The sequence below is a fragment of the Mugil cephalus genome, chromosome 21 (genome assembly GCF_022458985.1).
Source record: "Mugil cephalus isolate CIBA_MC_2020 chromosome 21, CIBA_Mcephalus_1.1, whole genome shotgun sequence".
NCBI lineage: Eukaryota > Metazoa > Chordata > Actinopteri > Mugiliformes > Mugilidae > Mugil > Mugil cephalus.
The window spans coordinates 10,075,277-10,101,464 of NC_061790.1; the positions used below are offsets into that span (position 1 = coordinate 10,075,277).

The 26,188-nt window shown below is 42.4% G+C and overlaps 3 protein-coding genes across 5 annotated transcripts; 2 read left to right on the top strand and 1 right to left on the bottom strand.

Moving 5' to 3' along the window:
- The first annotated feature begins 1,487 nt into the window (after positions 1 to 1,487).
- On the top strand, positions 1,488 to 11,068 carry LOC124998718 (jun dimerization protein 2-like). The gene is made up of 5 exons (XM_047573208.1): positions 1,488 to 1,646; positions 2,536 to 2,588; positions 9,251 to 9,468; positions 9,842 to 9,946; positions 10,145 to 11,068. Exons 3-5 carry the CDS (start codon positions 9,274 to 9,276, stop codon positions 10,334 to 10,336), a joined length of 492 nt encoding a protein of 163 aa, XP_047429164.1. The 5' UTR covers positions 1,488 to 1,646; positions 2,536 to 2,588; positions 9,251 to 9,273; the 3' UTR covers positions 10,337 to 11,068.
- A 333-nt stretch (positions 11,069 to 11,401) lies between these two features.
- On the top strand, positions 11,402 to 20,072 carry LOC124998716 (leucine-rich repeat-containing protein 74A-like). 3 transcript variants are annotated; one of them, XM_047573206.1, is made up of 14 exons: positions 11,402 to 12,279; positions 12,597 to 12,818; positions 12,915 to 13,090; positions 13,949 to 14,056; positions 14,173 to 14,266; positions 14,360 to 14,409; positions 14,559 to 14,640; positions 14,994 to 15,073; positions 15,149 to 15,343; positions 15,424 to 15,519; positions 15,612 to 15,740; positions 15,857 to 15,961; positions 16,091 to 16,176; positions 16,271 to 20,072. In XM_047573206.1, exons 2-14 carry the CDS (start codon positions 12,638 to 12,640, stop codon positions 16,290 to 16,292), a joined length of 1,404 nt encoding a protein of 467 aa, XP_047429162.1. In that variant the 5' UTR covers positions 11,402 to 12,279; positions 12,597 to 12,637; the 3' UTR covers positions 16,293 to 20,072. The 3 variants fall into 3 exon arrangements, with proteins under 3 accessions (XP_047429162.1, XP_047429159.1, XP_047429160.1); XM_047573203.1 differs by having other exon boundaries at positions 16,091 to 20,072; XM_047573204.1 differs by lacking the exon at positions 11,402 to 12,279 and having other exon boundaries at positions 12,297 to 12,818; positions 16,091 to 20,072.
- LOC124998717 (dihydrolipoyllysine-residue succinyltransferase component of 2-oxoglutarate dehydrogenase complex, mitochondrial-like) lies at positions 19,418 to 25,593 on the bottom strand. Its single transcript, XM_047573207.1, has 15 exons — positions 25,433 to 25,593; positions 23,659 to 23,689; positions 23,292 to 23,334; positions 23,119 to 23,183; positions 22,956 to 23,030; positions 22,810 to 22,865; positions 22,612 to 22,720; positions 22,294 to 22,431; positions 22,055 to 22,128; positions 21,831 to 21,928; positions 21,300 to 21,430; positions 21,141 to 21,214; positions 20,972 to 21,055; positions 20,691 to 20,858; positions 19,418 to 20,610 (listed from the first exon to the last, which is right to left on the bottom strand). Exons 1-15 carry the CDS (start codon positions 25,493 to 25,495, stop codon positions 20,476 to 20,478), a joined length of 1,344 nt encoding a protein of 447 aa, XP_047429163.1. The 5' UTR covers positions 25,496 to 25,593; the 3' UTR covers positions 19,418 to 20,475.
- Between the last annotated feature and the right edge of the window lie 595 nt (positions 25,594 to 26,188).

The following is a 26,188-nucleotide window of genomic DNA, read 5'->3' on the forward strand; positions in this document are numbered from 1 at the left end:
ATTTCCATGTTTGAATGTTTATATATATACATATATAAAAAAAATACGTTGCACCAAATATGAAATTGCGCCATCACAGAAAAATCAAAAACATGCAAATATTTTTCATTTGAAAAGCTTCACTGCTGTTTACAAGAAGCCCCCGATTTACTGAACATCCAAATGCAAATCAGGCTCAAGTTTCCACTTAACTTTTTTCCAAATTAGTTATGATCTCACAAAGCAATCACTTGCTTGTAGGCCTTAAAACTTAAGTTTTACTAGAGCTTATTGAAATGTTCCACATTCAGCCAAAGTGTCCTCATTACTCTGCACACTGAAGATTAAACATGACTTTTGAATGGAGGGCTACATACACATTTACATGTCTGCTTTTACGAAACATGGTAGGCATACGACTAGTTTGTTTTTATCACTTGGAGGCTGCGAGTTTTCTTCAAGGGTTGCAAAACGTCAAGAGACATCATAGGCTGTTGACACACTCAATTGCTTGTAAAGGGCTAAATGGGTAATTTACTTAGTCCTTTTTTTTTTTTACGAGCATTTAACATGTAAACACACTAATCCACATCCTTTACTCTAGCTTAAAATCACAGGCAGAGTACTCTGTGGGATTTAAATGTCATTTTACTCTTTAAAGAAATGAGTAAAAGTGTGTGCTAACGGTTTAAATGAAGCTAAATTGAAAGCATAGGGTGTCACGATGATTGGAATAAAACAAGAAAGAAAAATACCAATTTTACTGAAGGCTTTTGACATTTTTCAGTTTTTTTTTTAAGTCTTGAAGTCTAAAAATCTCTCTTTGCATTCTACTAATACAGCGTGTGCTAAATATTAAATTCTTGAAGATTGTAATGTTCAGTTTTGTGTTGAAAGACAGCGTAAGAAAAGTGGTAGAAGAAGTGGATGTTGAAAGATGGAGTCTGTGGTGCTGTTTCTGTTTTTTTAGCGTAGACTACTGACTACAATGGAGTTGCCTAAAAAATAGAGACATGTGTCAATACAACTTAACAGCACTACAAACAACAGCCCCTAAAATGAAAAGCGGAATCAGCAGTTCTCTCAATTAAACGCTAAATGCCATAACCTTTATGAAGATAAGATTTACTGTCACATCAGAATGCATTAATATTGTAGGTAATGAACTGCTAAGTGAGTCCATAAACAGTGTAATAAAATGTCTTGCAGCTACTGACCTAGTTTCTTTCATTTCCCATTCAATGTTGTGACAGAAACAACTTTGAACTGATGTGTTTTTATTGTTGTGTCGAACAACCTGCAGCTAATTCCAATGCATTTTCACGCATCAAACCCACAGACAATGTTTTTACCCACAGATTGTACCCGGCATGAACGTCTATGGGTCCCACGGCTGAAACTTTCCTGTCCGCTCAGTGTGTATGTTTTTTTCGGTTGCTATGGGTGGAGCAAACAAAGCTCTTGTGTCTGTCTTCTTGTGGCCCTCCTACATTATTTTCATCCATGCTTACGTCTGGGACAGCAGTTCCGCATTCCTGAGAGGAGATCGCTACTTAAACGGGGCTGATGCAACGACCTCACTTAGTCCCAAAACCTACATCCGACTCCTGAGTCTTCTGTCCGCACCGTGCCATTATTACTACTGCGGATTTTTGGACGCACAGCAGGTAAGTGTGTGTGTGTGTGCGTGCGCGCGTGAGAAACATTGAGCCATTATACTGCGCGCGTGTGTGTTTTTTAATCACATTTTTTTTGCTTTTGAGCTGGTTGTTGTCTAAACGATACGAGCTTCCCCAATTTGCATAATTTTATTTTAACGCTTTCCCCCCACCACGTTTTAACACATTTATTACGCCGTTGTTCTGCCTGGTGTGAAATATTTTTCGCGTTGACTCGGTTGCCATTAACATGAATTGTCGTGTTTTGGATTTAATTGTCGCAAAAAAGTGTGGACAGTTCTAAAGTTTTCCGTTTGTCGTTATTTACGGAGCCGCTAGTTTAAAGACACGCCGGCCCGCGTCTGGAGGTATTTTCATCTCGGTATCCTTCATTTCAGTGTTACTAAACTCAAAACTGTCGGCTTGCCTCGTCTCTCTTATGCGTGCGTGTGTGTGTGTGTGTGTGTGTGTGTGTGTGTAGGCAGTTATGTAACGAAACACACGGGTTTCAAGTTGTTAACCGCTTGCTAAGCTAGCTGAGTGCAGCGAGCTACACACGGAACCTGCAGCTTTTATCTCTTCACGTTAAGGAAACACGGAAATTAAACTTTGCTACAGTCGTACAGTCACTGGATGTAGTTAGACTGTTGTGATATTTATACCGGCTAACTAGTACACAATCCAAATATCGTTTCTTGCACGCTGATGTATTACAGGTAACAACCAGAGCTAAGTATGATCTAAAAACTAAAATAGACATTTGAGAGACCGCAACCAGGTCACTTTTAGTGTTTCCATTTGATTCACCCTATTATCTGTACTTTTTTTTTTTTTTTTGTCAAACTGTTATTGAACTTCCATTGTAAATAGTGATCAGCATCTTATTCATTTCCCACAGCGTCCAACCAAAGTTGCACCATTGACAGAAGACAGCCGGAAAGTTTTCTCTGAGTAAGTATGCTGCCTTTAAAACAGATTTAGGCGAAATGAATCAGTGCTGCTCTCTTGAGTATCACCGTCTGCTCTGCTAAGGAGAAAAAAAAAAACAAAAAAACATCTTGGCATTGCTAGTTCACCTTGAAACATAAGAGATGTAAATGAACTGCGAGGTTTCTTTGACAGCATGGGATGACAGCCAAGAATGTGTGCTCCGATTTGGATTTGTAATCTTTGCTTTGGCCCATCGTAGCCTACATGCTCTGTATGTTTTAATGTATTTTTCGTGGATACTGGATGAGGGGAAACTCCGTATATGTTTAAATGTTCAGGCTACCAAATAGACACGCTCCAATAATCACTAAAGGGTTGTTATTCTGGAGACAATCTAGTAAATGAACTCTTCTCGTCCATTTGTTCTTTCTGAAGATTTACGCTGTGTAACAATAACTTTGTCTTGGTCACCTTATCTGCCCTTGTTGGCCTGAAGGTTAAAGGCCAATCATGGCATAGGAAGTATGATTGTCACTTGCAAGTTCATAGGTTCAGTGTTTTCCTATATAGTGAGTTCATGCCCTTGGCTGGTGCTCTGCCTGCTCTCACAAATATATGCCACGCAGGGGAAACTATTTGTGGGCTCTTTATATATGTTTCCTTTGTGTCTGTGTCTAAGTAAATGAGCGTGCGCTGCAGAGGGTTTAAATGCCCCAGCGCCTGCCTGGGCACATCCGTAGGATGGTTTCCGCATAAATGGAACGCTGCAGTGGATTAATGGGGAAGGGCTGGCGAGCCGACAAGCAGCGCAGGGCCGACAGGGCTGAGAGGCTCGACGTGGGCGCACAGGGTTTATTTTAAGTAGAAATGCCTTCCAGTGCGTCTCTGGAGAGCTAGAATTGCCAAGCTGCACCCCAGTACACTGAATAGACAGCAGACGCATTGCAGGCGAGTGAGCCAACTATGCAACAGCTAGGCTCAATAGTACTAATACTAATGCTGGGGGAACAGCTATTCACTGCTGTGGGTATCACATTATCAGTATCACATTTTAGCCCCCCCCCCCCCATAAGCCTTTCCACATGGTTTGTAAAAACAGTGTGTTGAAACAGACTAGATGTACATTGTGGATGTAAACACCCAAATGTCCAAAGGTGTAACGGAGAGAAGAAGCATTAAAGCAGAAGTTAGTTTAAAAAAAAAAAAAAGAAGCTTTTACGTAGTTATGATTTCCAGATTTCCTGAATTTCCTTTGGAGCTGGAGCCTGTCTTTTCTGTTTGCACAGAAAACACCCATGCTGCTACATGCTGACCTAAACGCTGACCTATAGCTTGTAGCAGTGTTTGAGAGCCACAGAAGTATTGGGCACGTTGCAAATTCTTCCACTGGGGCTTATTTAGTCACTCCAGGGTCTGCACTGTACAAGTGTCTGCTTGACGTGGGGCAGATGAGGAAATATCAGAGGACAAAGTATGAAGCAGTACCGAGGTGACAACCACACGTTATGTAATGATAGTGATTGCTTCAGCAGTCAGCATTAAATCTAATTTTCTGGACTCGGTTGGCTAATGTCTTGTTGTCAAAGATTGCACATAACTTGTGATTTGTAATGGACATGAACTTCGTAGATCTGAAAAGGCCTTTGTCTGCATCTTAAAAAAAGTGATTAATTTAATCCTTGTCTGAGCCAAGCCAAAGTCCTGTGCCATGCAAAGTCAAATCTTGACAGACAAAGCGGAGAAAAATGGTAACATTATAATAATTCAACCAGGACCACCCAGATGCAGAATATAGATGTGTGACTGTTTGAATGGCATGAAGCAGGCCAAGCAGGAACCCGGCCAATGATCACACAGTAATGTTTGAATGAAGGCAGCCACAGACTCCGTGCTTTGTCCATATCTGCAGGTGCTTAGTGTTTGGTTTTGCCTGAAACGCTTTTCATTCTTAGGCTACAGTCTACAATAAAAATGCAGTAGTTAAACTTTCCGCTCTCTTGTGTAATTTCATTGCAACAAAAGATGACCTGTGATTGCACTCCAGCTTACTCACTGCTGAGACATTCAAAGAGTGTGGGGAAATTAAGCTCCGCTCATTACCACTGCAGATGAGGGTCTCATCATCACCACTGACAGCATTGTGAGCTTAAAATGCCGCGTTGAGCTCCTACGGTAAAGTCCTCCTCCTCTTTCGGTTGTGGCATCTCGTAACCCATAAGAACATCCAGAAAAGACATGGAACTTGAAATGAAAACACATCCTGTTTTCTGTTTTGATAATAACTTCCACTCCCACACATGATCACCCTCAAGTTTAACGGCCACAGAGATGACACCAGCCTGATCAGGGCCGTTATTACTGTGCCTCTTCTCTTTCTGTGCCTGCGTCTTGTCTCGTCCCTGCAATGAAAATATAATGAGGGCTTGGAGGAATGTTGATACTGTATATTTGGACTGTCCTGTCCTCGAGGAAAATCTGTGCCAAATTCCCCGGTTTCCTCAGAGAATTGCGAAAGCCTGTAACTCAACACACTGCCTGACTGAGTGCAGACGGTAATGATGATCGCCGAGACCTTGGCCGGAGAGCGAGAGAGAGAGTGCGCCTTGGCCTCCGCGCCCATTGCTCACTTTCAGCGCGGAGTTGAAGCGGTTTGCAAGAGTTTTGCAAGACGCTCGTGTGTGGCTGCTCGTCCAAAATTAGACTTTAATAAATTAGTCTGAAAAAATAGTGGTCACGAGGCATCTTGGAAATTGCACACGTCTTTCCTGTGATGCCACGATCCAGTGATTTAAAGTTGAGCAGTCATGCAGCACAAGAATGCGCTTTCGTGTTTCTGGGCAGATGAATTGTTGAACAGGTAAAAGTTTGCGTGCTAACAGTTGAAAGGTAACCCCCCCTCTCTTGTTCACCGTCTCTATAAGGAATGAGGATAATAGGGCCTCCAGTCAGGCTGCTGGCTATTTGGTACAGGGCCGAATTCCTCAGCGCTGCTAATTGCTCTCAGGAAGCGGGCACATTTGGTTTAGCTGAAGACAGATAGAGTATGTGAGCGGGGAAACTGTTGCTCTGACATATACATATCTATCTATCTATCCAACTATAGACTCTGTCTGTCTGCACGTTTAGACATAAGGACCCCCCCCTCTGCCCGGCATGCTGTCCGCACATACCTACAGCTAGCCACCACTCACATGCAGTTGGATTAGTTTTGGCCGGTTGCCAGACTCTGCATTGAGTACGGTCCTATATTTCATAACCAATACATGACATTTCCGCTCCCCGCCCTTGGCTTCAGCTCGTCTCCTCTCTACCTAGCCCTGAGAGTTTGGGGTGCCCACACTGCTGCTGGGTTGTGTAGGTGTCTTTGTTTGAGGCTAGCGCGGGGCCTAAAAACTGTGGCACTGGCTTTTCTGCTTGACTGCAAAAGCACAGTAACGCCGTTGCATCATCAAACGCTGACCACTAATCCTCGGCTGCAGGCTGCTGCTGACAGGGGGGAAAAAAAAAAAGGAGAGAAAAATACCCTTCCTTTGAAAAATGTTAAATTCATTTTGACTCACGCTTTTGGGTGTAATTACACACTGCAAGACATGCATCAGCAAACTTTCCCTGTTTTGTACAGATGAGACCTCTATAGGGTTTCATGTCTCTAGGCTTCAATGTGTGTCGAATTTGCAAAGGGGGATTTTCAGACACTTGTGCGGTGGGTGGGAACAGACAGAGTAAACACAATAAACATACTCAACTTAAAAGTCATGTTTAACTCAAAAGTGATTCACATCAGGAGCCTGTCGTATGTTGTAACTTAAAACAGTCGTCTGGAACGGTGGGTAACTCACGTTAAGTCGCATAATTGATAGGGATCTTTGCCGCATGCATCATTTCACCTTTGTTTGAGAGGCTGCAGGCTGAGCTGCCCCTTTGGGGGTTTGATTCGTGTGATCTGACATTATGCAGTTAAGTACGAGGTTTAGGTATGTTTACATACTGAAAGTGTCTGTGTGTATGGGAAGTACTGGCTTCAGCAGCGTGTTTCAACAAGCCATACCAAGGAATGGGGGTTTTCCTTGCCAGTTCCTTCAGTTACACTGTGTTGTAAAGGAGCCAGTCTACCAGACTAAAATAAGATTATTCCTGAATTGTCATATTTATTTCAAGATCCTTTAGTTTACTTTGAAAAACTGCATTTGCCCAGATTGGAGCCTAAATTTGAGCCCTCAGTGTCTGGCCAGCTTGGCTAGTGGGCTCCATTTTGGCTCTGAAAGTTCCCATAGTTGCTCTCTCGGCCCAGGGGTCAGTGTGGAACGTGACCATCTTTTGAACTCTGGTACAGTTACTGATCAGCACTATGCAATGTGTGTCAGAAAGAAATGCAATATTTTTTTTTAGTTACATGTCAAAATCTTCTGCTAACGTTGTCATAATTTCTCCATTAATCTAGTAAAAACCTACAGATGTGCAATTACAGCAGATGCAGCCGTTGAGTCACGTTTTACACAGTTGTCCATATTTCCTTGTTCTTAGACAGTGTCTCTGCACAGCGAGAAAGCCTCAGCACTGGCCACACCACTACACCTCTCCTGGAAGTTTCAGAGAGAAGGAATTTTGTCTGAGAGAGATTTTTTTTTTTTTTTTTTTTTTCTTACCAGGGCTGTCTTGTTCCTTTCCTCTCCAGCAAAAACAACAGGCGACTGCCAAGTGCAGTGTAAATGGGAGTATACATACAGTGGGAGACAGGGAGGGAGAAGAGGGAGAGAGGGAGGGGCTGTCAGGGTTTCTGTAATAAAATGCCTCATGAGACACTGGCTCCACACACAAACTTGTCCTTGGAGAGAATAAATGATGCAGACTGAAGGTGGAGGAGAACACGTCCAGAAGTTTGAAGATTAATTGAAACCTTGGGCTGTAATTGAGCCTCCCCCTTTGAATGTATTTAGGGTTGTACAGCTGCTTTAGGATTCATACGCACCACGCTCGGGCCTGATCGCTGCTGATGGTTAAAATAATGAGTAAGCGAGACAGTAGAATCAGTCCAATATCTTAAGTGTAAGTTATTCAGAGAAGCAACGGTGCTGTTCTTGCCGAAAGTGATTGGTGGCGCCGTGCACGACAGTAAACTGTGAAACTGTGTGGACTTTGGGACCAGCCCATAGGCAGGGTGGAGTACATTAGAATAGAGTTACATAACCCTGATTTTTTTCATTAGCTCCTCTGCGGCCTTTGTAACGGCGCGAGTCTTTCAGTCCCCCGATAGAAAAGACTGGCAAAGAAAGAAAAGCTTGGTCAAACTCTAGATACCGTCAGCCTGTCAGCTGTTTTTGCCGCTCCTCACAATGCGCGTCTTTGTTGGTTCCATATGAGAGGGGCTTTGTTCAGTTTGTGGCCAACCTGTAGAGTTTCTGCCACAGCTGAATGCTCAGGAGGCAAATGTGAATATTAATCTCAGAGCTACAACACTGACATCATCTGTCTTCTAGAAACTCGGGTTTGGTTTGGACTCTTGTGCCGAAGCCGTTGAGGTATCAGCTGTTAAATTGCACATCGGACGCGTAGGAGGTTTTTTTTCCCGCTTTTATCCGCGCTCGATGTGAAACAATTGGCTTTGTTTACCCATTTATATCTACAGCAGAAGAAACAACTTCTGACGTCTCTAAATCCACTGGTCTCTCTCAGATCGCGGGGATGGGCAGGGCACATTCGGCTCGTGTTACGCCGTTCTCATCTGTAACATTTGTTTTTTATTTGGCCATCAGAAGTTTTCCAAGTCTCGCTCTTACAGTAATTAGAGAGACATCTTAATTCTCCAGCCACTTCCTTTGTGCCTGCACAACTTCTCCCTTTCTCCTCTGTCCCTCATTCCTCCCTGATTGCATTAAAAAGCGCTGCGGTTAAACCCTCTAAACTACCCCAAATTGTTGAAAGAGGGTGGCGATGGAATGCGTGAGTGTTACCCGCTCTGTTTTGACGCAGCTCGCTTTTGATGGCTTTTGAATCCTCTTCGCGAAAACCCAAAATGAGCATTGAGGACCAAAACCGCTGGGTGAATTGCGAGAGGCATGAATGTAAAAGGTAACCGTCCGTTTTCTGTGATCCTACCAAAAGGCTCTTGTGGCTTCCCTTTGCATGTGAAGCTACAGAGATGAGTGTGTAGCTGCTGACAGTGTGGAGTTAGTTTTTTCGCCGGCTGCTGACTAAGAAGATAACACAGCTGTCAAAGCTGTCAACTTTTGAGCGCATTCTTGGAAACGGCAACCCATATTTATAAAGATATTTGATGACAAGGACTGAAGACAGTGAATGATCATTTTTGGAGGAATATATTAAGGATAAAGCTGCAGTCAGATGGTGATGAGTGTAAATAATGTACAGCTCATGTTATCACCGGATATCGAAGAATGATAAATAACCGAATTCCCTCAAAATACAAAACTTGTACGTGGTACAAAACAGGAAATACTGTACATATGAATATGTTTTAATCTTAATAGTAATTTAAGGAGTTTACTGGGTTATATCAGGCTAAGGGGAAATGAAAGCTTCATGAGGTGTGTTCACTTTCCTTCCCAGTACACTAAAAAAGCAGCACCGAAAATTCACGATCAGCAAACTGCTTTCAGCGAATTCTTTCATCCTAATCATTGATTCTCTGCCTGTTTTCTCCCTTCCTCTCTCTCCCTCCACAGCGGCGGTGGTGGCCGGGTCGGACATGATGCCGGGACAGATACCTGACCCTTCGCTGGCGGCGGGCTCCCTGCCCAGTCTGGGCCCGCTGGCGGGCATCTCGGCCACCACACTCACTGATCAGTTAAAGCTGGCCGACTTCCGCCAGCTGGGCACCATGCTGTCCCCGCTGCATTTCCTGGGAAGGCTGGGGAAGAGGCCGCTGGCCATCAAGACGGAGGTAAGGAGGAAGAGAAAATGGAAGGAAAGAGGAAATAATGTAGTGTGTGAAAGACGTGGCAGGTCATGCCAGGTCAAGAGGGTTTTAGTTTCGGGATGATTTGTTATTGACAACAGAGTGATGCATCCAAATGAAAATTGTTCCTCATTGTGGAAAAAGGGCTTTTAACTAATTCGATTTAATTGGCCTAACTGGAGACCTGGTAAAATATGTGTGTTGTTTTTTTTTTTTTTTGTAATAATGTAATTACTACGCTAATTGAGATAGCCTCTGGGGTAGAACAATTGACTAGATGAGTAAAGCAATTATCAGATGTTTTCCATGTAAAATGTAGTCGGCGTGCTTTTGTTTCAACAATACAATGCAATTACAGATGGACGAAGATGAAGAAAGGAGGAAACGACGACGAGAGAAAAACAAGGTAGCTGCAGCGCGATGCCGAAACAAAAAGAAGGAACGGACTGACTTCCTTCAAAGGGTGAGTTCATGATTCAGCATTGCATGCAGATGAGCAGCTAGGGCTTGGTGGCACAGAATAAGCTGTCATTACATTAGTAAGTGTTTTAGTACCAACTCAGAGCTAAAACGCTTGCACAGTTTCTCATATTTTTAGGCGACTGTCAAACCGAAACAGTTTATGTCCAGCAGAATCTAATAGTTGAACGCGTGTCTCCAGGAATCGGAGCGTCTGGAAATGGTGAACTCTGAGCTGAAGGCCCAGATCGAGGAGCTCCGTCTGGAGAGGCAGCAGCTTATGGTGATGCTCAACCTCCACCGGCCGACCTGCATCGTCAGGACCGACAGCGTCAAAACACCCGAGAGCGAGGCCAACCCCCTGCTGGAGCAGCTGTCCACCGAAGCCAAGTGAGACCAGAAGGACGGGGATGCAAAAGTTCCCCGAAGCCCAAACTAGCACCGCAATGGCTGCCGTTTAAATGAAAACATAAAACTGGCAATACATTTTTTCTAAACAAAGCACTTGAACTCCAAGCTGGACACTTTTGGAGACTCTGCCCAAAGATCTGAGGTTCTGGCGCTTCCTCAGTACTGCTACATGAGCTGGCTCTGTCCATTGGAAGACTGGAAATACCAGGTTCATCTCCACATAAAGTGTTGTCGTTGACACCCGCTGTGCCTAGTTGTTACTTCAACCATCTCTACATAAAGGGACCAATGGAAACGGTGGAGTGTGAGTGGAGACAGCGCTGAGGAAACACACTAATATCTTTATGGTGCTCGATACAAAAGCCCTGAATAGATTGTGTGGCATTGTTTAAAATGCAGAGGCCCACAAAGGCTTAGTGTTCTGCAGTTTTCCTATGTATGCTAGCTGAAATATACCGGTGTAGAGTTTTTAGGATACAATACTCAATATGAATACACCAGATGGAGTAGAGGTTTTTTTTTTAATGTCGATTGCTATACCCTGCCTTGACGATGGCAGTTACCGGTTGATCCGATTTGTGGTGACGCTGGCGTCATGAAAAGCACATATACACAAAATGTTTACACCCTTATTTTTTGGACTTGTTGTCTGTCCATTATTGTACTTGTTTTATACTGCTTTGTATACATAAACATATATGAAAATGCCTGTTAATCACTTGATGTGATTTGTCTCTTCAGTCTTTTCAGTCTGTCATGTCGCGCTGTCAAACAGCTGTGAAAACAACAGAAAACTCTTCAGCTGAGCAGTATTTCATTTTGTCTGTTCTGCATCTGTATCTATGTATGAACTCTGATACCCTGAATAGATTAAATTTTATTTTCTAACTACAAGAACGACAATCTCACAGCTTCTTTACTTCTCGGATGATCACTGCACCGTTTCCCCAGTGAAGTAAGACCGTGTGTTTCTTCCTTTTGAGTCCTGACACTAGAACTATCAAATGACATGTTGTGCAACCATGTTTTCTTCAGCTGAGGCATATTGCCAAAATCCGGGCTTTACTTTCATTTACACAACTCTGAAAAGGTCATTCATGCTTTTATTGCTTCCAGCTTCCAGTACTGTAGCTCCCTTTTTCAGGTCTCAGCAGGACGAACGACTCTCCTCTGCAGACAGTGCTGACAGGGGTTTAACTAACCACACATCCTTCCATGACTCACTGCCAATCATTGGCTGCAGCTAAATTTTACGACGTATTAATAAATCACAAAATATGATTTTAGACTTTCCCCTCATGACTTCATTTGCAAATTAAAATACCTTTGTGTAATTGTTCTTTGTTATTACTATAAAATGCATGACTTATCACGCTGTAGCTGAAGGAGAAATTACAAATAACTGATTATTCACAGAGACGGTGAAATGAAATGTTATTATAGTAATTTTTATTATTCTGTAATAGTTAGGTGGATGAACAAAATAATTTTGCACAATTAATTAATATTTCTGAATTTGATTAATATAATGTTTCTGTCAAAAGGTACTTGGACTCAAAAAGGGGAAGTTTATAAAATGTTAAAGGTGACTGAAAAAACAGATGTTGCAAGTTCCGTTTATTATTACAACCACTTTTGCAGCGATGTGTTTACGGTCAACAGCGCTATCTAGTGGATACCTTTACGAACTACACAATTGCAGTAAATGAATCGAAAGGACAATTCCTCTTCAATAACATAACACTGACTGATAAAATCACGGATTAAAAATAAAAGAAAACAGCAATTTTTAGGTTTTAATTTTCGTTAGTTTTGTTGCTTCCGGCATTTGCCGCATTTTTCTTCGAGAAATTGAACACATCGTAAAAACACCCGTGAGATTCCAACTGGTCTAACGGTCATATTCTTACAACATCATCAAACTCGGTAAGTTTATGCTATTTATTCAGAAAAATAAGGGAAATGTGGCATGTCTGCTACACAGAAACATTTGTTTTAACGCGATAAATATATATGTGTTTATCTACTTTGCTGTTTATTTATCTGAGATGTTGGTGTTACCGTTGCCTCTTCATTAAGTCGAGCGGTTAGCTTTAGCTTGTTGGCTAAATCTGAACAGAAATGTCGTTTAACAAATTAAACTTCAGCAAAGTTAAAGCACAGTGTAGTCTATGTTTGTCTAAACTGTGTGTGTGATTGGACACTAAAACTGCTACAGTAAGCTGTCGTTATCTTACCTGTAGGTGCATCCAGAACTGAGAGGTTCCCAGGACTTTGTGAGGCGATGCATGAGTCTCATGAGGATTTCCAATCCGGTGAAGAACAGCAAAAAGAAAAGCAGCTGGCAGATGATCAGTCAGGCCTCCTGTCCACAGGAAGCCTGGATCCGATGGAGGACCTAGAGAAGCTGACACAGGCCCAGGAGGGAGACAGTGGGGATGAGTGGGACACCGATCTGGAAGACAGTATGATACTGAGACATTTCAATAGTAGTCAGAGTAAATGCAAAAATATTGACGTGCTCATGCACTGTATTCTCTTTTGTCCGATTTCCTGTCCAGATGCCACCCGTCACAGACGGAGCTCGTCCCTGTCAGAGCTGTACCTGCAGGCCTGCAAGAAGATCGGTGTCACCCCTGTCTCCTCCTTCCTCCGTCACTTGGGTGAATCCGCTGCAAACCTGAACCACTGTGGCGTAGGGCCGCTAGGAGCCAAAGCTCTGGCAATAGTTCTGCAAGTAACCTTTCAGTCAAGATATTCATTTCACGTCAGCAAAATTAAGTTTATTTCAGGTGGAGTGTGTCTCGTGTGTAAATTGTCATCCTTTAACCTTCTATTATCTCTGGGGTCACTTTGACCCTATTTAATGTCATTTGTTTTGCTTCATATTTAATGATTTATGCTAATTTAATGGGAACACTAATATATGTCATTATTCTTGATAATAGTTGTGATAAAAAATAACCAAATGCTATAGAAAACAAGAATATGTAGTTAGAAATTATAGACAGCCACTTATCATACCTCATATCTCTTTCCAATTTAAGGTGAGTGAGATTTTATGTATGGTGGGGGATTTGTTTTTATTTAAGGAGCCATTTAGGTAGTCAGCAAACAAATATAAAGTACCTGACACATAAACTTGGGATTTTTAATTTTTTTTTAAACTTTCATCATTATTTTAGGTTTAAATTGCTGGGATCCAATTGTCACCAATGATAAAGTGTTAGAAAAATTGCCAATAATAGGAGGTCTGAGTGGCTAGAGAAGCACACTAAGGAGGACTGTAGGGTCAGGTTCAAATCCCATGGTTGATGAGCACCGATGAACCCCTACAAATTTATCCCAAGGCCACATGTGTTACCTACACTCTGCCAACTACTGCGTGTACAGAGGTACAGGTTAAATGCAGAGAGTGAATTTCCCCACAAAGGTGTAATACAGAATAGCAATGTAAAAGAAATACATTTTAGAAGTGGGATTCAGTGTGTACTCCTCAAATGTTCAGTATCTCCCGTCATTCATTTAATATATTATACTGTCTACCAAATACTTAATAGACAACTATTTTGTCTTTTTTATTTTGGTTTTCTAGAATGACAATGTCATCACCCACCTCGAGCTTGAGGACAACACACTGCAGGCAGATGGGACGCGCTATCTAATGAAGATGCTAAGAGCAAACGTCACCATTCAGAGTCTTGTAACGTGTCTAAATCTATAAATGCTGAAATACTTAAGTTCCGCTCTGAACTGCAAGAGGAACACCGTCATTTATCTTATTTAATTCATTAGCACTAATGTTTTTTGTTTCTTCAGAATATTTCCGAGAACCACCTGGGCCATCAAGGAGCCTACATCATCTCCAAAATACTGTTAGATAATTATTGCATCAAATCCATCAAACTCTCAGGTTCACAACTGCACTTCTTAAGATCTTTTTTTTTTAATGTAAGAGAGCTTTTACTGGATTAGAATTCAAATCTATTCCCTTCTGTTCTCTCAGGAAACGACTTTGATCATTCTGCTGCCAAATACCTAGCAGACGCTTTAATGGTGAGTCCAAAGTACTAAATGTTGAATCGATGTGCCAGATGAGCATTTGGACTTGCACTTCTCCTGTTTCCATAATGAATCAAAGCCATTTCGTCATATCTAAATGTGCATATAAACTTAAGTTCAGCATTTTCTTTCATGTGCAACAGGATGACTATGTGATCAAAGAGCTGGACCTCAGTCACAACAAACTATGTGATATAGGAGGAGAATACCTGGGTCGCATGTTGGGTACAGTAGTTCATTTCTGACTGTGAATGAACGCGCAGATTTAATCTCATAAAGTTGGAGCTAATGCAAAAAGCCTCATACACAGAGGGTGCAGATGAAATGTCGAAAGTCCTTTAGTTCCAACTTTAAACCCTAATGGTGTCATGGAGCATATTCATCCAAAAAAAAGTTTTCTGCTAAGCTTTTCTAACACATATTTAACATTAAAAAGCTAAACTTGCACAATTACATGTGTTAATGTTACATGTACTTATTTGTATGGCTGTACCAGTGGAGAAGTTTTGCCTTTAAAAAAACATAGTCTACACAATTTAATGTGTAATTTCTTCTGTGTGTTTCAATTCAAACTGAAGCCAGGAATCAAGGTATTGAAGTCCTCGATCTGAGCTGGAATCATTTTCGTGTGCACGGGGCTCTGAGTGCCGGTCTGAAGGTGACGAACAACACGCTCACACGTCAATACGCCCGTAACTGTTCTACCCCAGCTGCCTCTTTTCCCTCTCCTCAGGTGAACTCTATTCTGAAGCAGTTCCACCTGTCGCACAATGATTTCGGCCACATCGGAGCGGAGTCGCTGGGTCAAGCGCTGAAACAAAACAACACTCTCGTGCTGCTCGACCTCAGCAATAACTGGCTCGACGACGAAGCCGTGACGCTGCTCTGCCAGGGCCTCAGTACAAACGGCACCCTCAAGGTCCTCAATGTACGTGAGCGGAGCAGTGTTGATCACAATCACAGTTATTTCATTATGATTCTTCAGCTTGGTGTGTGCGTTTTGTTCAGCTGGCCAATAACCCCATGACAAACACCGGAGCTCTGGTTCTGCTCAAAACGGTTAAAAACAACACAAGGTCAGCAATGGAGAAGATCGATATTTCTGTAAGTGTTTACCTTTGCATGTGTGCGTGAAACTAGTCTGCCTTTAAAAGTTCCTGCAGTTCCTACACACGTGTGTGCATGTGTGAGTGCAGAGGGTATTTGTGCGCGAGACCTTCGTGGAGCTGCTTGAAGAAACCCGTCAGACACGTCCTGCTCTCGAAGTCCAGTACGACGTCATGAACTCTGTCACCAGGAACCTGTCTGCCATCCACATCTTCAAGGTCCGTTGTTAGGAGGAGGGAGAAAAGCGGTGATGAGAGAACATTACAGGACACACCTCCATCCTTTTTTCCCTGCTGTGCACTTAATGTGAAACATTGTCTGGACTGTTTTACAGAAACACCTTGAAGAGCAAAATCAAAGCATCACAGATTTCTTCCGGGACTTGGATAAAGAAGAAACCACGAAGGTCTCCAGCTCCGCCTTCAGGAAGGCTGCAAAGGTCAGGCTAACCATTTCTCACTCTGCACTTACCTCATGAGTGAGTGCAAAGAACCTGTCAAAGATTTTTATTGAGCTCTCGCTCCGGCACGAATGACCAGTGGAGAAAATGAACTGGTCTTGCGTGCAGGAAGCCAACATACCTCTGGATCAACGGCAGATCGAGTGGTTGATCACGAGGTTTGACAAGAATTGCACAGCCGGCATAAATTACAGGTTAGTCTGTGAATTTGCGGATAACTTTTTCATTTCTCTGAGGAGTTTGTGAGCGTAATGTACTGGCCCTTAAAACTGTGCGTAATATTTGCAGTCAGTTCGATGAGCTGTCGTAGATGTGGAGTCGTACGTGAAGACGACGGCAAACAGATGAGACATTTTCAAGTAAATCTCATGGCATCTACACTTTATTTTGCATTTTCTTAACAACATGCCAGCAGTGCGACTTTGCAAACCCCAGCAGATCTTCTGTGCTGATGCCACAATCTCACATTTTTGAGAAACTTAATGAACGTAAACCCAAAGGTACCGTGCACCACCGACGGGTGCAACCAAAGAGCCGCTTCCTGTGACGTCAGGTGTCGCTCTCAGCCCAAAGCCTTACTTGAACCTCTGACACCAACCAGCTGCACCGACCCTGGCGTTCTCTGCCTCATTCTCTCCATCTGAAATAATCTTCTGGTATGACAACAGAACAAGAGGTGGAAGAAAAAAGAGCTGGCGTCCATATCAAAGGAGCGGGCGGTGGGAAAGAATAGCGCCAGATGCAAGCTAGTTGTTTTTCCACGCGGGTTAGCTTTGAATGAAGCAGCCTGTAAAGGAAAAATGGCACGCTCATGAATATGCATGTTCGGCATTACTTATGCAGGCCCAGCAGAGTGGGATTATTAAGGGCGCGCTGATGAATTGTCTCAAGGTGTGATGTCCAGCAGTGCAGTGTTTCGTTTCCGTCAGGTGGCTCTGTTGGTGAGGACAGAGGAGACAATGACAGGACCCACCGCCTCACAGGCGCCTGTTCTTTATGTCACATGTAAACAGCTCGATGTGGTGCTACACTGAAGGTGACCGTCACTAAAACAGATCTGCTATATGCATTCAATTCACCAGCACGTATTGATGAAAGTCCAACTATACTACTTGGTTTGTTCCAAATAAAAAAGTAGCTCAATGTGCAGTCCTAACAATTAGCCAGCTGTAAAATAAATTTTAGATTAATAACAAGGACGCTTCATTTGTGGAATGAATTGGAAGTATTAGTTATAGTGAGACTCACAAACTATCCCCTGGTTTATCACCTTCATCTCATCTTCTCTTCATGGCGCTTCCTGACTTCTGTGTCAGAACCGGTTTTACTGTTGGATTCTTCGAGGCTGGTACCGTCACTACAGGAGATGCTCCACAAGCTCTCAGTCGAGACGTGTAAACGCTCCCACCTCTTATTTTTTTTCATCACAACTTTCTCTCTGGATCTTCCCTCGGACACCAAAGTCATATTTTACAACATAATCATTTGACTGTCATGTTGTCTTCTTCGCAAAGCCTGTCTCCACCCTGCATCACGAATAAATTATGTCTCTAAGGAAGCAGGAAAACTCGTTTTAATAAAAAGATCAGATGCACAAGTTAAGCTGAAATCCACACTACACTTTCGCCTACACTGCCGACATTCATCCAGGAGAAAACCTCGGGTGAGGTCGACTGAAAAACATGCACAATAACACAAGACATGCGCTGCAATGTTTTTCCAGTTTACCTCAATCCAGGTGGTGATATTAAAACACTGAAACTGAAAACAAAATAATCGCTGCAGACATTTTAGAGAAAGAGCAGAGATTTCCAGACCTAAATAGTGGATTTTCATCAGGGAAACAAATATTTTTGTCAATATCTATAAGAAAAATGGATCTAAATACAGATGCGTGAAACCAGGTCTCTTATTTGTCTCCCAAGATATTCAGTTTTAATAATTAATTTGGACACAAATTGTCCAACACACAGGATGTTGCCTTAATGTGACCAAAACTCGTTAGTTTCTCTAGGTACTTGACAGGTGGGCCGTCACAAACGTCTCTGAGAACTCACCTTGGTATTTTCAGTGGATTGAAGCTCCAGGTTTCTCTTTATGTGTTCCCACTTCATGAGGCTGAGGTCCGTCTTCTGGGGCACAGCCCGTCCGTATATTTGTGGTCGTCATTTGCAGTGATGCAGAATGAATCAGACGTCTCGCCCTTGCCTAAAATTTTAGCACTCTCCCTAAAATAACTTGTGCGTTTGAGAATAAATTTAAAAAAAAAAAAAAAAAAAAAAGGAACATTTTGACTATTAACATAAATACGCCCTTAAACTCGAAATACACTTCTCAATTGTACGAAAATACAATTCTTTATGTAATAGCACTGATAATAATTAGCTTATTTAAAAAGACAGAAAAAAAAAAATAACAGAATAATTTAGGTAAATCATCTCTCTGATGTGGCTTAATGAAAACAAACAGCTAGCTGCCAATTTCTAATGGGCCATCTTTCATCTGAATGGACACAAAGACTTAAAACCCACGTCTTATTGAGCCGTCCTATTGGAAATTCACAGATTTGGCCAAATTTTGAAGACGAAACGAAAACCTGCCAACAAACCCTTCAGATATCTATGCACCCACTGGCACACGCTGCCAATTAACATGATCTCGAAAGCGCTAATGGAATCTTGAGCGGTAATAAAAGTAAATAATTAAATTAAAGGAGCCCTTGTATCATTGTTTGCCGTATTCAGGCCCATTAGGACCTCCAGTATTCTCATGGTAATCTAATGTTTTGGTTTTTTGTGCCCGGGATAATGAATTCTGTGTTTTTCCTCCAAACAGTGTTGTTCAGACATTTGTGTAGGTGCTGGCAGAGAAACAAAGACGTACATTAGGAGCCATTGTCCCCCCGCGATTATTAAAGTAAACAGAAATACTGAAGAGGTATCGTACACAGCTGCACACACTTGAGCCTGTGTTTGTGAAGTGGGAGAAAGGGCCAAGCAACCCTCAAGACTTTGTCAGAGACGAAGCCATTATTTGGAGCTTCTCAAGAGCCGCGCGGCAGGCTGGCTAATGAAGCTTTGAAGATGCACCGTTGGCACACAACTCCGACTGCAGAACAGAATTCGGGAACACAACAGGCTTGGCACGAGATTAAATGTTTCGGGGCAAGATCCACCGCGAAGACGCTCATCGCCTCAGCTTTTATTTTGCCCGTCATTATTCACCCGAATCGCTTTCAAAGAGAAATCAACGATGAGGTGAAACACGTAGTGTTTCTTTGTCGGATGTTTGATTGTTTAATTTAGATCCTAAATATGTCACATGTAACAGGCCGGAACCAAAAAAGTAGTATGAGCATTTTGTGTAAAACACAACTTAAAAACATTCAACATGAGCAGCGTGTACAGATTTAGGAAAGGATGAGTGCAAGGCAAGTTTCAGTAAATAAAACTTTTGAGATGTTTAATGTTGTTTCTTTAAATAGTTTTTTTTTTTCATATACAACACAGGACAGTTAAAATCTGTCCCAACAGTGGAGCTCAACATAAAAACCTGCTGGCAAATTGTGCGTTTTGTACTTTACTCCCAACATAGCGCCCACAAAGGAAAAAAATAAAACGGTTTGTGTAATAATACAAAAAAACAATAGGGTGTGTTTGGTACAGTTTCTGCGAGGAATAATGTTTCTAGTTTGATCAGAATACGAAGTCTTGACAAGAGCGAGGGCAGGTTTAAGACTAGAGACGATCCAGGACAAGGACTGAACTGAGCCTCATCCAAACAACAGACTATAAACATGGATTTAAAGTCATGGCACTGGAAAACACGTTCCATACAGAAACCTAGTGTCCTGGTTGCTCACTTTTTTCCCCCTTCCAGACCGTTGCCCGTCACAATATTTTGCAGCAAACCAAGGACGCCTTTGAAACCTGTGTTAAAATTCAACATCTTGAACTTATTTGAATTAGCTCCGTTTGGACCGGCTGTGGAGAAACTGGCTCCGGCTAATGAGGAGGTTATGCAACCGAAAGCTGTCTGGAAAAGCCTTTTTTTTTTTTTTTTTGTTTTTTTTGTTTCACGATTATACAACTGCCACGAGAACATGGTGAGTGTTTATCTGCTGCCTTGTAAGTCCATCTGAGGAGCATGTGGGTTTAATTGCAGCCCCTGCCAATTTGTAATCTGAATAATATGCGCCGTCTGTGGCGCGCTTTAATGTGTCTGTTTTCGCTAATTTAAAACGTTGCAAAACTGTCAGTGATGAAAGAATAGAAAGCCGTCGTAACATTTTGTCGATTTAGCCCACACTGCAGATACTAAGGAGTCCTTTCTACAAGCAATAGCATGCGCTTCAGTGCCATCAGCGTTGAAACCCAACCCCAGTAGTTGCCCGTATAGGTGGTGTTGTGTGACTTGTGCGTTGTCTACTTTGTGGAGTTTGGTTTATGCGGCTGAACACCTTTAAATAAGAGTAAAGTGCTGTGGCAGAAACATCACATGTCCAGAAGCAGCGCTCGCGGATCTTCCACCACCGATTTGATCTTACGTAAGAAAGTGACGGCTTCTCTGCCGTCGACGAGCCGGTGGTCGTACGTCAGTGCCACGTACATCATGGGGCGGATCTCCACCTGCACAGGTTGTTTTAAAGCTTAGTCGGGACGGAATTTTTTCTTTTGAGGCACAGCGACAGATTTCACGTGTTTCTCACCTTGCCGCTGATGGCCACGGGCCGCTCGAAGATGCCGTGCATGCCCAGGATGGCCGACTGCGGGGGGTTGATGATGGGCGTGCCGAACATGGAGCCGAACACGCCACCGTTGCTGATGGTGAACGTGCCACCATCCATGTCTTCGACAGCGAGCTCGTTGTTACGAGCCTGGGGGGACGCGACGAAAGATTCAAAGTTTAGTGGTGGCAGTCTGAGGTGGTGAATGTCAGAGACGGAGACAATTTAAAACTTTAAAATCATTCTTATATACAGACGTGTACCTTTTCTCCCAGTGCATTAATGGCTTTCTCTATGTCAGCGAAGTTCATGGTCTCAACGTTACGGATCACTGGAACAACGAGCCCCTACAGGTGGTGGACAAGAAACCGGTTAATCATATGTAATCATTTATATGCAACAATATACGTAAATTGTGTCCAAATCTTTCACCTTTGGAGTTGCCACGGCGACGCTGATATCTACGTAATCCCTGTAGATGATTTCTTTGGTTGTGTCATCGATGACTGTAGTGAAAAACATTTTCAGAGTGAAGCTTCTTCTGGTTAATGACAGTCATCGGTTTAGGTTAAAAAATAAATGCGCTCTTACCAGCGTTGACAGCAGGCTGGTCAGTCAGAGCGTGCGCAGCAGCCTTCACAAACGCTGACATGAAACCCAGTTTGATGTTGTGTTTCTTCAAGAAAGCATCTTTATGAATTTTCCTCATGTCCTGAATGTTACTGAAGCAAAATCGAGGACATTAGAGAAACAGAGACTCTGGACACAATTAAAATCATGTTGTTTCCTACTGAGACTGTAGCACTAACTCCAGGACAGAGGTCTTCAATGTTTTCAGGCCAAGGACCCCAAACTGATGGAGAGACTAAGTAGGGATCCTCTACCTACTATATACTGTATTTTCTATATTAAACTCAGCCTAGTGCTATTTATAAATACACATTATTATTATCATTTAATATTAAGCTATCCCCTATCCCTTTATTAAAATATGTTAGATTCATGTTAATGTGTATTTAACGCAGTGCGTCCACAGACCCCTGTTGAAGACCTATGTCCTGGGGTGTAGAGCAGTGGAAACAAACGGTACTAATCTGTTTTTAAGGAATCGTTGCGTCTCACCTCATGTCCACCTCGTTGAAGGTAGTCAGCATGGCGCAGGTGTTCTGAGCCTCCTTCAGTCTCTGTGCGATCCTCAGCCTCATACGGTTCATCTTCACCTGGACACAGACAAGAACAACAAACCAACCGTGTTTGTTTGTTTATTTTTTTTTACATTTTTGACATTTTTTTCTCATAATATTAGATAAAAATAAATAGATAAGTAACTCAAACGCCCGTGATACCCTGTTTTCTCCTCTGACTCCTACAGCTGGAGAATCTGGGGCTGGAGCTGCAGCTTGAGGCTTGACAGCAGAAACTATATGAAGAGGAAAGAAATGACAAATTTAACAACAATTCCACCACCATATCCAACTAAACATATTACACTTAGTGATTTGTTCAGTTGTGTTATTACATTCGTAATGATACTTTCGCTGAATTTAACTTAAAAACTCAAAGGTTTATAGATCGGGAAGCGCACCAGGCTTAGGTTGAGCAGCCTGTGGCGGCACCACTGGAGGAGGAGGTGGAGGAGGAGGTGGAGGAGGAGAAGCTTCAGCCGATGGAGCTGGTGCCTCTGCGGGTGGGGCTGGAGCAGCCTTGGCGGCGGCAGCGGCAGCTGAGAGGAAAAGAAACGCACACGTTTTACTAAATCAGTGTTCTGAGAAAGAATACATAACTTCAGACCTGCCTGAGGAACCTCGCAGATGTTTCCCATTCAAAACAAACAGTTAAATGTGGCCGGTGTTGTAGAAGTGAAAATTGATGACGGCGATAACTGATGTCGAAGTAAGCAAACCTCCTTTCCGGAGTTTGAAGAGGGGTGTTCCTCCTTCCACCTTCCCTCCATCAGGCACCAGCAGTTCCTCTATTACACCAGCTGCTGGAGACGGAACTTGTACCGACGTCTGTGAGCACAATACAATAAAGTTTTCTCTCTTTTTTAAAAAAAAAACAAACAAAAAAAACAAACAAATGATTGTTGATTTGCTCACACCTTGTCCGTCTCAATTTCACACACCACTTCATCTTCTGACACGGAGTCGCCCACAGCTGAAAAACGATTCATTTAATGTGCATTAATATTAGTCTCACTCACTGTTAACACAGTGTGAAATGCTTAAAATAATCCAGAAACGTTACCTTTCTCCCACCTCACGTCCCCCTCCGTGACTGATTCTGCAAACGCAGGAGTTTTGACCGTGACCACTTCATCTCCTACGCAAAAGAAGAACCGTCAGCAGAAGTAAAACACGGAGCAGAGTTCAGTTTTACACTCAATCCCGAGGATTAGTGTAGTACGTACTGTGAACGGCAGAAGTCTTAAAGTATCTGATGTGGTAGACGTTGGCTGAGGATGGAAATTGACACCTAAATGTCAAAAAGGAGAAGAGAATTTAACTGTTGTATGATCTGCTGTTATATTTTAGCTTTTTATTGGGCAATAAAAATTACTGTTAAGGAAAGACGAGCACTTACGGCTGAGAGTTCCTGTAAACTATCTGGCTGCAGACAGAATGACCTGAAAGGTGGGGAAAAAAAAAAAAAAAAAAAGAGGAGATAAGACAAAAGAAGAAAATAAGCGAACTCTTGAACTACTTACTCCCAATCAAGCGCTGACACCAGATATGAGTGGAGTTCTCTGAAAGCTGCCGTTAACCACTTACGGGCTCCTCAGGCATCCGAGCCATTCAACAAGCATTACTGATCGTGCCGTCGATGACCCACTCACACGACATGTTTATTCACGAGCAGCGAAATAGAGACCGAAGTCTTAGATGTTGCATTAACTGCTAAAGGTTCTCGAATGCAGCTAAATGGCCGTCGAGCTCAGAAGGACACTCACCTGACACACTTTGACGAAGCGCATTACTGGCCTGAAAAAAAAACAACAAAACAGAACAGTTCAGACGTAGGATGAGTTGATAATGAAAATGATTGCAGCCACTAATGTGATTTAAGTGGACGTCTGTATTAAGAGAATTATTCTTTTGTGGTAGCACCCGAATCTATTTATTTTACCACTGTGGGATAAACGAATGGATGGCAGATCATTCATTAATTTATCTCCATTGAAAAAAAAAGTTCCCTTGATGTAATTATGTCCGGGGGGAAAAACATCATGTGAGAAAAAACATTTTTCAAAAATTCCTGAGGAAAAATCATTCGCTCCTTCTCAGATGGAAATAAACTTCCACACACTCAACAGTCAGCGAAACCACAGGATTCCTCCGGCGCTGACAAACCAGCCTGCATGGGCATGACATGAGCCATACATGTATGTGTATTTTAAGGGCAGGGCCTCGACAGAAGGGACCTGTCTAGTTTAGTCTGCATTTTTACACTGTTGTTCATCTGGTACAAGTCCTTTGTGACGCTAACCTAAACCGACTGATGTGTGAAGCCAGAGCAGGGTGGAGTAGCCACAAATGCACGAAATAATTCGCTTCAAACTCTTGCTTTTCATTCACAACTGGAGTCATTTGCAAAGCACAAGGAACTGAGAGCACAACGTTACAATGGCTGATAGAACTTTTAGGCAAAGGGACGAGGATAGTGGAATAAAGAGCAAAAAAAATAAACATAAAAATAGCAGCCGTACCCTGACGACCAGCAAGCACATACCTCAAACAAACTGGTGGTTTGAAACTGTAAACTGAGTGTAAACTGTTGTAGCTGCCCTCTCGAGACCCTGAATCTGTTCTCTCATCTCAAGTTGCAGTTTGTGCTGTAAACAAACGACGGACACAAGGAACTCTTGACCCAGACATCTGTTCCTCAGGTATCCTCTGACTACGCCTCAGAATCTTAAAGGCTAAAGTCTTTAGTAAATAGTTTGATAGAAGACAGACAGATACCCAGACTGATATATATATATATATATATATATATATATATTATTCAATCAGCTGACCAAAAGAAATGCACTAGTTCCTGTTTCTCCAACTAACTATAAGGAAAATTGCAGCGCAGTGATACATAATTAAATTATAATTAGTGAGGGAGGTGTATACATTAGTATGCTGGATGAATCTACCTTTCAAGTCCCTTAACATAAAAACTGGACCCTGAAAGCTTCGTGAATGTAAGACTCAGATTTATTACCTTACACTGTTTTACTTTTAGGATGGTTGGAGCTTTTCCTCAGACATCAACACTAGCCCCAGGGGCTCCATGTAGCAGAGATCAGTACAAATGAACCTCTTCCACGATCAAAACATTTAAAAGACCACTATACTAGCAGCTACTGCTTAACATAACAGGGGCTATTTCTGTCAGGTCAACACAACTAACTCTCCTCCATTCAGCCCTGCTGCACTACTAATATTAGCCCCTTATACACAGTAGCTAGCCGGGGACAGACATGAGTTTCCTTGTGAGCGCGTCAACTTGTCATGGCTGAAATCATATCCAATGCTCAGCCTCATATTAGTGGACTAGTTCACACAAAGCTGCTTCTTGGCAAACTCCAGCTGCCTCCAACTAAAGGTGTGTGTCCTTGGTAGGCGAGGCCCCGCTGCTGAGGTGCGTTAGCTGACAGCTAGCTGTCAGGTTGTTTCAACCTCCACATGCACTTCTAGTGCAAATACTAAAACTGGGGAACTTTATTTGCCACCTACCTGACTGGCTGCCGACAGAGAACGGCCAAGCGTCCGATAAACACACGGTGATCTTGAAAGCATAGCGTTAGCTCGCTGAGACCGTGGATAAACCCGGTAGAAGAAGAAGAAGGAGCAGCAGACGCGGTCCCACTGGAAGGAACCACTGCGGACCGCCGGAAGGGGGGGTCCGAGTACTGGGTGGTGGCAGCTGGGATAGGATAAGACCGAATATTACTCAACCGTTAAAACACAGAATAATATATAGACTATAATAATATATAAACTACAATAATATAGGGTGACCAATCGTCCCCGTTTTGGATAGCCTGTCTTCCGACTAAAGCTGTCCCCGAAAATGTCCCAGATTTTAGCGTTGAATGAATGAGGGAAAAAAAATTTGCGCGAAGACTTAAACAACGGTTATTACGGTGGCCGGATAGGATGCGCTAGTAAGAGTGTTGCGCGCAGACTATGATTATTACGGTAGTCGGTCGCATGGCATGTTCAAATATGAATAACAAATGTCAAAATAAATAAAACCGTAATTGTCCTTGTTTATTCATTTCATACTGATAACATCTATTTTTTTTTATCTCCGAGCTGTAAATTTGATTTCAGAAATATGGTCACCACAATAATATAAATATTAACATTCAATTAACTACACTAAATTTCACTAATCTAGATGTAACTAATAATAATAATACTTTAAGTATAACAGGACTGTACCATTATGTGAATTTAGCAGCATACACTACTACTACACTACATTAT